This window comes from Astyanax mexicanus, chromosome 10 (genome assembly GCF_023375975.1).
Source record: "Astyanax mexicanus isolate ESR-SI-001 chromosome 10, AstMex3_surface, whole genome shotgun sequence".
NCBI lineage: Eukaryota > Metazoa > Chordata > Actinopteri > Characiformes > Acestrorhamphidae > Astyanax > Astyanax mexicanus.
Genome location: NC_064417.1, coordinates 35,199,308 through 35,211,649, shown reverse-complemented (window position 1 = coordinate 35,211,649; position 12,342 = coordinate 35,199,308). Strand labels below are relative to the sequence as shown.

The window sequence follows — 12,342 nt, the reverse complement described above, 5'->3', positions numbered from 1 at the left end:
TGGATAGTTGATATGTCATTTCTTTGCAGGTTCGACTGCACACCTCTTTTCCCAATTTTCACGTCGCTAAAGTGTCGCTAAAAGTGTAAACTTTAAACGCATACCTGTCAAGTTTTGGATTTAAAAATAAGGGAATTTTTCCGCCGCCTGCTTCGAGCCGTCCCACCAGCCCAACCGCGGTTCAGTGTCATAGTATCATGATATAGTATGTAGTTATTAATATTACTATATAAATTATTATATTATATATATATATTAAAATTTAACAATTCTATTTTATGTTATTGTGTTATACATATGTATGTGTATGAGTGTTTTTTGGCAGAAATGCCTTCTCTCTTCTTGCGAGTCTGGGTGGAAGTTCTCGCGAGGTTAGTGATATTTTAGTTTGGAGAGGAACAGGAATGTTTTTTTTTTGTTAATTATAATATAAAACAAGAAATTTACGGGAAAATACAAATACGGGAGGACGGCGGGAAAGAGGGGTAATATACAGGAGACTTGACAGGTAAGTTTAACTGCCCAGTAGAAAGGTCCAAAAATAATTTCCTAAATTATAAATTCCAAAATTTACTAAACAGTTCGTCCCAAACAAAGAATAAATTATTCTGTAAATGTAACATTCAGTTCCCTCAATTTAATTACTCGTTCCTTAAATGGAACAGCCCATTTCAATTTAATAAATGATTCCCCTCACTGAACAGTCCATTCCCTGAATTGAATAATTCAGCTGGGTAGATGGCACACTTTCCCTTCTCACTTCTAGGGTGATGTCAATTAACACAAGCGTTTGTGAGCTGATCAGCAGCAGTTCGAAAAGAGGCGGTGGATGGCTTCACATGTATCAGCGGAGGCCTGTGCTAGTCTTCACTCTCCTGGCAACACTAGTGATGGGAATATACTGCTGAGCAGCAGCTGAATGGATGGAACAATCGGCCCAGCTAAATTGGAAAAATTAGAAAAAAAAAAAACTCATATCCATAAAAAATCCATAAATTTAATCCCAAAATTTACAGTCGATTCCCTGAATTTAATAACTTAGTCCCTAAATTCACAGTCGATTCCCTGAATTTAATAACTTAGTCGCTAAATTTACAGTCGATTCCCTGAATTTAATAACTCAATTCCTAAATTTACAGTCGATTTACACTGACCCCCCCCCGTGATTCTGGTCTGTGCTGTTAATAAAATATAAAACTAAAGAACAAATAAAATACTGATATCTGATGGTAGATATACCCGAGTTTATGTCAGTATCATTACTATTTCTATGGTAGCTATATTGTTCTTCAATGTACTAACAATGAACATTGTTATATTAAGCTACGTATCTTTGATGGAACATTTCATTTTAGGGACGAAAAGTACAATGAGTGCTGTTCCATTGTGAGACTGAAATGTCATCATGTTTGCCATTCAGAGAGCGTTAATCCTCACAGGAGGATTTCTCTGAACCTCTCTGACGGGTGACAGCAGCTGTGCTGTGCATACTCTTCTCTATAAATTTCACATTAAAGGTCACAAATGTGTTACATGCTTTTTAGCAGATCACATTACAGCACATTACAATAGTATTACAAAATTATGGTGATGATATTATAGAGATGTGTGAACAAGTTAGACATTGCAAGTTGACTATAAAACAATTCTAATACGTTTCTATGGGAATCTCACCCATATAAGACCTGAACTATCTTTAATGCAGACTTTTGTTCCCCATGTGAATCCACAGATGCTTTTTTAAAAAGGAAATGATTAAGAAACACCAAACAAATTGTATACCTAAACAGATACACAGGTGCACATTATAATCATTAAAATATGATTAATGACATAAATATAGTGGTCATAATGACATACAGCTCTGGAAAATATTAAGATACTACTTTAGTTTCTGAATCTCTTAATTTACTATGTATAGGTATATGTTTGAGTAAAATGAACATTGTTGTATTATTTTAAACTATGAACAACAATTCTCACAAATTCCAAATAAAAATATTGTCATTTAGAGCATTTATTTGCAGAAAATGAGAAATGGCTAAAATAACAAAAATATGCAGAGCTTTCAGACCCCAAATAATGCAAAAAAAAAACAAGTTCAAATTCATAAAGATAATAGTTCAGAAATCAGTATTTGGAGGAATAACCTTGGTTTTTAATCACAGTTTTTATGCATTTTGACATGTTTTCCTCCACCAGTCTTACACAGTGATTTTGGATATTTTTTTTGCTCTTGATTATATTCCATGATTTAAATGTGGTTAAATCAAAGAAACTCATCATTCCTAAGTGGTCTCTTATTTTTTTCCAGAGCTGTGGTATACATTCAGAAAACATTTAATTTGGATAAAAACTGTTCTTGTAGCACCTCTAATACAAATTCTGTCATGTGTTTCACTATTTAGAGAATAGTAGTCAGTGTATGCTCACAGGACTGGAGAAATGTAATAATACAGGAAAATACAAAAACATCACATAAAATCCGAAGCTCTCTTTTGTATTATACTTATCTATTAGGTTGTGTGATTTTGAAAGGTTCTGATTCACCTCGAAAGTAAAGCCAATACAAGGCAAGCAAATAGAGCCCAAAACATGCAACAAAGTCATAGTAATAAGCCGTAACTAAAAAAACAACTAACAAGAAAGTGCACCCGATCATTTTTGACATGTTATCAGAGGAAAAGAACTCTCTCCACCAGAGTACATTGCGCCGAAGCATCTCTTCCTCTTCATCAACTAAAGGCAATGTGGCCTTCTCTAGTTCTGTCATCTCCTCATTTGTCAGATCTTCCAGTGAGGCATTTGGCTGGTCCTCATCCACAGATTCTGAGATGGAAGGCATACGTGAATGCATTGTCCTCAGAGATGACCTCCTGCAGTAGTTCCCACTGGAAACTGTGTCTTTTACTCCTGGCTTTTGGCTGATCTTTAGTTGATGAAGATACAGGTCCATTTCTTCATCAGATAGAGATTCTGTGGATGTATCCTCACCCACATTCTTCTCACTCTGATTACGTACGCCCTTCAAGTTCTCCTGCAGTTTGTTGACCTCCGCAGCAGCATCCTTTGTAACTTGTTGTTCATTTGTTTGAAAGCACACTTCTTCTTCTTTGTTGATGAGCATTACTGTGTCACTAAATGTTGTATCATGATTTCCTGTCAGAGCATGCTTTGAAGAATCTGTATCCCACTGGATCCCTTTTTCTCCACTAACAGTTTGCTCTTCCTTTTGCAGCTCCTGTCTGATCTGTGGGTGTACCTCCTTTATGGAATCTGCTCTAGTTGTGTTTTCTAAAGTACCTACAGTGCTCACTCTGCAGATGATGTCCTGCTCCTCCACCTCTACTATAAGAGAATGAAGATCTTCTTCTCTTTCCCATTCTTCAAAATACTGTTGTGAATCTTTTAATATTGTTTCCTTTTCTGCATCTTCCTCATCATCATCATCTATGTAGAGTAATTCATCTTCAAAAGTATCATTATTCACCAATTCTTCCTTTTCTTCAATTTGTTGTTGTTCTTCTAGTTCTTCTTCTTTATCACTTTGTTGTTGTTCTTCTAGTTCTTCCTCTTCATCACTTTGTTGTTGTTCTAGTTCCTCCTCCCATTCTTCTAGTTCTTCCTTTTCATCAATTTGCTGTTCTTGTTCTAGTTCTTCCTCACCTTCTTCTAGTTCTTCCTCCTTATCTTGCTCTTTCTGTTCTCCTTGATCTTCTTGTTCTTCTAGGTTCTGTTCTTCATATTCTTCTTGTTGTTTATATTCATGTGTTTGTTCTTTCTGTTCTTCTTGCCTTTGTTCCTCTTTTCCTTCATGTTTTAGGTTTAGGAATTGTTTCTCTTCTTCTTTAGGTACATCCTGTTGTTCATTTTCACTTTGTTCTTTATTTTCTTTTTGTATTGGTTCTTCTACTACTTCTTGTGGCTGTAATTTCAGCTTGTCTAACTCTTTTGCTTCCTCTGAAACTTGCATTGTTTGGTATTCTTCCTTGTCTGTTGATTTCAGGTCCTTTTTCTCATCAATATACTCTACATGTTTGTGTTCATTAAAGATATCAGCCTCTTTTTCTTGTAGTACACTTTTAGAAACACTTGACAGTTCTTTACCGGAGGGTAGAGGGTGTAATAAAGTCCTGTCCAGAGTATTGTCTTGTAGGATTATATGTGTTCTTTCTAAATCATCTGTTTCTTTATTTCTATCACTGTTTGTTTTAGTGTCCTTGCCAACATGACAGGAAATACCATCAATAATTTCACTTGTGTTTTCTATACCCTGTGTAAGATCTGTGACCTCTATACTTTGAAACTGGACGGGTCTAGTGCCAGCTGCTTTTTGGCTTTCCTCGAATGAAGTGAAGTCTGGCATTTGTATGGGGGTCAGTGAAGTCAGATTCTGAGACGGTTCTGAAGCTTCATCTTGGTTAAAGTTAGACATGACGTTTGAGGTAATATGAGTATAGAATGAAGAAGAGTCTGGAATGAGTCTGTGGCTTTCTTCCAGACACTTGCTGCTAGGCAGTATTTCATTAAAAGTAGATTCCATGGGTGTTTGTGTCCCCTCTGAACATTGGCATTGCAGTGATTTGGCCTCTATGCCTTGTATCTTGGTGAGCTCCGTGCTAAGCCCAGTTTCAAAGGATATGTGGGTGGCTGAGCTGTCTGTGGGTGATGTCTTGACATTTGCTCTGTATAAGTCAGGCTGTGTGGTTAAAACCATGTAATCTACAGATATATCCTCTTGCTGTGGATCTTCTGGAGGACATTTGCTCTGAAAGCTTGCGTTCTGTGATGGATCTTCTAAAGTGCTATCAGGCAAACAGCATTCACTGTGTACATTTATTCTTTCCTGATTTTGTTCTTCTTCTTTTTGATTAGGTATGCACTCTGCCAGAGAACTCAAGGATGTCAAGTTCAAACATTCTAGTTGTAATGGCAGGCTGTTTGATAACTGTTGTTTGTGTGTGGACATTTTCGGTTCTGGGACATTACTATTCACTGGGGGCTCCATTTTGTCCGTTACCGAGAGATCATGAAAGGGGGTCTCCATTTTTGCAAGTTGTCTGTTTACATTGGTGCCAGATGGTGGTTCCTTTGTGGTGTTCTTTGTGTTAAATAAATCAGTTGGACAGAGATCTCTGCAGGTCCCATAATACCCATCATTAAGATCATGTTTTTTCGAGATGCATGAATTTGGCCTTGTTTCAGGGCTTTGTGTCCTGGGATAACTCTGGTACGTGACTGTTCTCAGACATTCATCTTCCCATTTTCTAGCTGACCTTCCAGCATTGAATTTTGTGTTTATAAAGTCTCTTCTCTCACTTTCCATCCTCTCAAAAACTTGGTGGTAAAGAGGAGCCACTATTGTCTCAAAAGTGAAGTTATGGCCAGATGGTTGAATGTCTGGCTTATTTTCTAAGATGTCTTTGTGTTTTATGTCATCTTCACTGCTGGTTGTGTCCTCACCCATTCTTATGTCCATTGTGCTCCCCATTCTTCCCATAGCACCTTTTTCGAAGCATTCCCATGCTTTTTCAACATTTTTGTTAATAGATGTTTCATAGGTCTGGCACTCAAGAGGTTGCTGTGAGACCGAAGCTGTCTGCCCTGTAAGTGTCTCTTTGTTTTGGCTGTTTTCCAGTGCTTGCGAGACAGAGCTGACAGAGCTCACCGCTGATTTATTAGAGTTTACAGAATCCACAGGGGACAGCACTGCCTGAGATATGCAAGTTGTTAGTTCACAGTGGCTTGCTGGAATATTTTCCTTGTCCTGTGTTTGAATATTGGCAGGAGGAACTTGTTTGCTATCAGTATCCACAGAAGTTGAGGTACATTTTTGCATCTTAATTTCCTCAGCAGGTGAAAGCGAGACACTGTCCTGCATCTCTGTCAATGCATCTTTTTGAGGTGTTGAAAGGTTTAAAGGTGCCTCCACTTCTTCTGGAACAGGATTTTCCACATTCACCTTTACAGCTGCTTCAATGGAGTCTTTATCAAACTGCTGGATGTCCTTTTCCTCTCTTTCAGCAAAGTATTGTTTCACTTTTGCCAGTCGTGCAGCTTTTCTCCTGCTTCTCTTACTGCGGTTACGAATGGTTTCCTCCTGATTGTGGAGAAATAAGATGTTAGTTAGGTTTGATGCTGTGATGCAAGTAAATAGTTATTAAGACCAGTTCATGATATATTACTTTATGTTTTTCATACTTGTTTCTTTTGATAGTGAACCTCACTTCCCACTGTATCAGTAGTCTATAATTTCTTGTGGTCACAGTTATAACACATAAATAAATGTCCTTGAGTTATTAAAATAAACTAGTGGTCCAAAAGGAATGCAACCTCTATGTCTAAGTTAGCCCATTGATACAGTATGTCAAGGCAAACTTGTGAGAGCATTAAAAGTCACATGACATTCCCTTAGAAAAAGGGCAGGCAGGATCACAGTGTCACAACATTCCCATGCGTCCTGTACAAGCCCCTCCCGTGTCAGGCTTCTTTATTTACACTTGCAGCCTATATGTGACCTTTATCCTCATTAGATAATCTTAGAAAAAATTACTTGTATTCTTAAAAATATTAGATTTTTCTAAGTTAACACTCCCTGTGGAACACTTTAATCTAACTAGTGGATACTGGGATATTCACTGTCATTTAAAAAAAAACTTGTATCTCCATGTTTGCTGGTTTTTAATTTTGGATTTTGAGTCTGTAGTTGTCCAAAATAACATTATTATATTTTACAAATACAAGATATTTTATTAACTCCTGCTGAAATCTGGATATTTTTTTCTGTGCAATATTTTTTTATTCTTCCTGAAGAGGGTTTATGAAGACAGTGCTGATATGGTAAATGTATTTGAACTGACCTGCAGCTTACTGCTTTCCTCTTGTATTTTGTCCTCTTTGACAGGTTCAGCAAGAGCTGCCATCCCACAGTTTAGGATTATTTCTGAGAAGATAAAATATTGTTATGTATCTAAATCAAACACTGAACCAAAGAGTACCAACTGATTAAAAATACTACCTGGAATTTCCTCTGTGTTCGAGGTAGAACTGGACTCAGAGGAACAGTCATGGCTGAAAGAAAATTTCAGGGATTAATTAATGGGACCTATGTTGTTTAAATACATTATTGTATAACATAAAATGTTAAATGGGTATCCTCTCTAATGATGCAAGATATTCATTATTAGGAATCGGAATAGGAATGTCTACACATCAATTAAAGTGTTCAACTTGTTCCTTTGTTGTCTCACCTGGTTGACTTCAGACAGCTTTTCTTAGTGTGTTTCTTCTCATTCTGACCTTGTTCTTGTCTCCTTTCATGGCAAAACAAAACATAGTTCTGGCCTTTGTTGTTGGACCAGAAAGTTCCACAAGGTGTTTCATATCGAAGGCAGAAATCCACCCTGGCTCCTTGTTCCCCAAATGGAGGGACCAGCGTGAGCCTGAAGGAAAAGCAGTCCGTATCATCACCACTCAACCCAGGAATATACTCTGCCAGCAAATCAAAATGACTGCTCCAACAGTCCAAAGAGGTGCGGATGTAGACCATCTTTTCAAAACTCAGATTGAGCACACGAATGATGCCTTTGAGTGTGGTGGTGCCAGGAAGAAGCTCCAGACTCTCCAGCTCCAGCTTATTCTCCTGAACCTTCTGGATCAGTTCTTGTTGCGTAGATGGAGGGGTGAAGAGCTGGGACAGGAAATACTCTTTCACCTCATTGAGATCCCCCTCCAGTGGATCTGAGGGGCCACACACACCCCAGGAATCAAACTTCTTGACTGAGACCAGACTCAGGCCGAAGGCATCTGCAAAAGATACCCTGCGGCTGCTGGATGGCGGAGGCTGCGATTCATCATCAGAGCATGAAAACTCTGAGCTCCGGCGTCTTGGGATGGGAGAGGATTTGGGTTTGATGCCCCCCAGACCTAGGGGCTCGTCATCGTCATCCCAGGGGCAAGGCCCCGGCAGGCCCAGAAGATTGGACCCGTCTCGGCCGGAGCTCCACACTTCTTCCACTGCTGGCTCCATCAGGCAGAGTGAGAGAGAACCGGAGGTGGCCAACAGCTGACACACAACACTGTGTGACTTAGCAGACCGAATCAAGTTACGTTTGACATTGTAGCAAGAAGCCAGCACTATTAATAGAGCTCCAAACTATGCAGCTAAGGCTCAGGGGGAATGCTGTAAATATAACTTACAAACACGTCACACATAAACGTTAACAGTGACACAGACCCCCAAACTAGCTTCTGCCATTTAGTGAGAGGGTGAATTTTCCCCAAGGTGGAACCATTTGTTACTTTTTCACATCATCCATACGTCACACATCTAACCAGTTACCCTTATTATTAGCTTAAAAAATCTATATTATACAAAACTCAAACTACTGGTATTTGGACTTCCTGCTGATAACAGTCTGTATGGTCATTTTGACTTCTATTTTTAAAAAGTGTGTAATATGGAATATGGATTTGTCTGACATAATACAGGTTCCCACAGTGTGATGGGTCATCCCATTTGCTTCCAAGCCAAGTAAAGTTAATGACGTGATTTGCATTTTAAAATAAGGATTCCGTTTCACACAGTAAAGTTTTAGGTGTCATATGTGATTATAACTCCATTTTGAAGTGTCATAGTAGTGACATAGGCTTGCAAAAGTAAACCCTCATCCATGTGGTTTCATTTGTTACAATATAAAGATCCTCTGCCCATCTTTTTCTCCTCAAAGACAATTTGTATCACGTCATTACTGGCACTAAATTCAGTAATGCCCAATGTTAATGAACTCTATTCTATTTTTTTTTGCATATATACATTTTAATACATGTTTTTTTTTCTTAATTATTCATAAAATGTTAGGTTCAATCACAAGACATTGTTAAATAAAAAAAAACAAGCAAAATAACTTTTAAGGACATGTTTTTTAAATATAATTAATTGGAGCGAGAAACACTACTTAAAGTAAAAACTAAAAATGTTATTATATAAGCTTAACAGAATTTGCTTCATATTGCTGTTATTTCGCTCCCTCTGATCCTGAAAGTATCCTACCATTTGTTCCATTTTATAAATATATACTCAGCTATTAATAAAAGCAGTTGTTTTGCTGAGGAGTAAATGTGTCTGATAAGCTCTCAACAGAGAATCACAGAATTCTGAGTAATGTTTAATATAGGATTGAAATATGTAAAACCAAAATGTTTTCTTGAAGAGAAATGTCAGTTCAGTGTATGACACCATGACAAGACAATAAAAAAATGCTCTTAATTTGTCTTATTAGTGTCAGAGTTTAATAACTAAAGACTTTCATTCACACTGATTAAACTCTACATTTAGTGCTTGATTTTTACTTTTTACACCAATGTTTCACAAAATCAGACAGGTGAAATGAAAAAGAGAAAAAAAATATCATAACTGAATGCAGCAAGGCTCATGTATTGCAAGAATGGCAGTATGAATGCTCCAGGATTCTGAAAACATTATGCTTTGTAGCAGTGTAGACTGTGTATGTGAGAGAAGGAATAAAGACACCTTAAAGAGATTTGATATCAGGAAAAGTGAAGATAGGAAGAGGAAGAGGAGAGAAAATGAAAAAAGTAAAAGAAGAGATGATGTGGAGATGGTGCAGAGGGATGAACGCAAACAGGACAAGGCTTCTTTCTAAAGCCAGGCGGACACTGTGCGATTTTTGTAATCGGATGCGTTCTGGAGAGCTCAAACTGCACGTTTGAATCGTTTGTCGTGTATGAACAACGCCTGCGATTCATCTGCACACACTGTACAGTCCGACTGACCTGCTGCGACGGGGAGCTTACACTGCACGTCTAAACGCAGCCCGTAGGCGGAGCTTTCTTTGCGTACAAACTCTCGCTTCAACACAACGCCTTGCAAAAGAAAGCGCTTAGCTTTGCTTATTTGTGCCCTGTTGTGCGCTGAAAGTCCACGGAAGAGACGTACATGGACTCGCAGGTGGCTGAGGCGACGTGGACTCTACGGGTTGTCCGTTTTACAGAAGGAGAGCTCATAGAAAAATGACTGCGCGTCAGGCTGCGAAAGAAACACCAGCAGCTTAAATAAAATAAAATAATTTTATTTTTTATTCTGTTTATTGTTTATGTAAAAACTGGTTTTGCAACACTGAATATTAAACAAGCAATCGATTATTCACACTGGATAGGGACCCTCATTTACAGTGCCGCTGAGCATTAACAGTTTAAAAGGGATTAAAATAGAAATAAAAACGGACATTTATTATAGACGAATAAAATATATACGTAAAAAAGGAAAAATAGGACCTGTTAAAAAGATCATAAAAATTGACATAAGGTAAAAAAGTGTATATCTTATGAAGATATATATTTAATGATTTGATTAATAAAAGAAGAAAAATAATTAAAATGAATAAATACAAAATATAAAATATAAACTCATTAAAAATTCGTTTAAAATAACCCAGGCTTTCTGCAGAATAATCAAAGTTTCAGTTAGTTTCAGTTTCAAATCATGAAAACAGCTCACCAAAACCTCAAACTATTCTTTATATTTGACAATATTTACTTACAGGTCCTTTGCTTGTACTTACAGGCCCTTGCTTATTTTTATTCAACTGAACTGAGTTTTATATTATCTGTAGCCTCCCGCTGAATTCAGCTCTGCGCTGCGAAAGAGAGCGAGAGAGAGGCGCAGCGCATTTTGTCCGATTTATCTTGATTAATTATCAGTACATTTATTAGCTTTAGTAAGTTTAATAGCATTAATTTTACTACACTTCTCCGACCTTATTTATTAAAACGTTTATTTTAGAAGACAGAGGTTATTCTGCGCGCAATGCCACGCGCAATGCCACGCGCTGTGCTAAGCTGGCTTTGCATGGCTAATATTCTGGAGCACTGGACAGATTTTAATTAATAAATTAATATATTTATAATTTGAATAAATTTGCCCTGGCGAAAAGAAACAAATTATAAAATATAGCTTTATATTTCTGTGCATGTTTTAAGTTTTATATAATTGACGGGCAGCACCAGACGCTGACAATGTGCTTTATTTTTCAGATATAATAGCAAAGTGAAATAAAATAAATTTATGTTTGTCAAAGTTATTTTCTCTTTTAATTTATCTTTTCAAAAACTCCAGCTATTGACTGAGAATAAGCATCTGTTGAAATTATCAAACAGCAGAATGCCTGTGTCTGCTATATTAAGCTATAAGTCTGTGTACCGAACATAAATATTAATCCTTATAACTGACAGAAAAAAATATGACTAATAATAATTTATAGTTACTGTGCAGATTTTTGGGAAAACAGGTCGTGACGTTAAGAAATCGTCCGCAAAATAGCTCACACTGTGAGACAAGCGACCAAAATTTCTGGCATGTCAGAAATCCCTGGTCGCCTCCGACTGCTCATTCGCAGCTCGTATGGGCAATTAATCGGACATCGCTTCCCCTCTCACACTGCACCACAAACGATGCAAGATCAAGCTAAAATTCGGCCGATCATGAAATTCAGTCGCATCCGACCAGATCGGGCTTAAAATCGGGCTAAAATCGCACAGTGTCCGCCTGGCTTAACAGAAGCAAACAGAACCTAAAACAGCACAGTATGTTTTTGAAAAATCTAAAATCTAAAATCTAAATCTAAGATGTCCTTTAATGTTTCCTTTCCCTTCATTGCTCTGTCTGCCCTATCTACGGCCTCCAGAAAGCTCAATATGTTATCTACAGCTATACTATATTGCCAAAAGTATCCACTCATCTGCATTGCATTTGGTGATGTGAAACTTGGATTCAGCTGCTTGGCCACAGAAACCTATTTCATGCCTTCGTGCTTGGTTTTATACAACCATTACACGTGGCCATGGAAGTGATTGGACCCTGAGTTTAATGAAGAGCACGTCCTGTACTTTAAGACCAGACACCAATGCTGGAAAAAACGGCATCCACCACAGTCTGTCCCTCAGTGACCGGTTTGTGAGGCTGGGTTGCTGTAAGGATGATAAAGGTCACTACTAAGGCATCGATCCAGCCCGTTTGGCTGATGATGTGTGAGGAGATTTCAGACAGCATTGCAGGGCCAACATGAGCAGGCAGTTGAGAGTTTTCAGAATATGGCTGACACCTGTAGCTGGATGGCTAAATGCTACCACCTACAGTACTGGAGTAGTAATGCAGTTACTGGAGGGTGGGTACAAGTGGGATTTGTATGGGAAAGAGAGAGAGAGCGAGAGAGAGAGAGAGAGCACATCTATGTCACAATACACTGGATGTGTTGCCTTTAATCATTGTGTTTTAATGGAATCCAGAGTATTGGAAACCTTTAATATATTTATATATATTCT

The 12,342-nt window shown here is 37.9% G+C and overlaps 1 protein-coding gene across 1 annotated transcript; it reads right to left on the bottom strand.

Annotated features, from left to right (window-relative positions):
• Positions 1-1,999: 1,999 nt before the first annotated feature.
• On the bottom strand, positions 2,000-8,297 carry ppp1r3ab (protein phosphatase 1, regulatory subunit 3Ab). The gene is made up of 4 exons (XM_015606777.3): positions 7,251-8,297; positions 7,019-7,071; positions 6,861-6,943; positions 2,000-6,100 (listed from the first exon to the last, which is right to left on the bottom strand). The coding sequence occupies exons 1-4, from the start codon at positions 8,027-8,029 to the stop codon at positions 2,510-2,512; spliced, it is 4,506 nt and encodes a 1,501-aa protein (XP_015462263.3). The 5' UTR covers positions 8,030-8,297; the 3' UTR covers positions 2,000-2,509.
• Between the last annotated feature and the right edge of the window lie 4,045 nt (positions 8,298-12,342).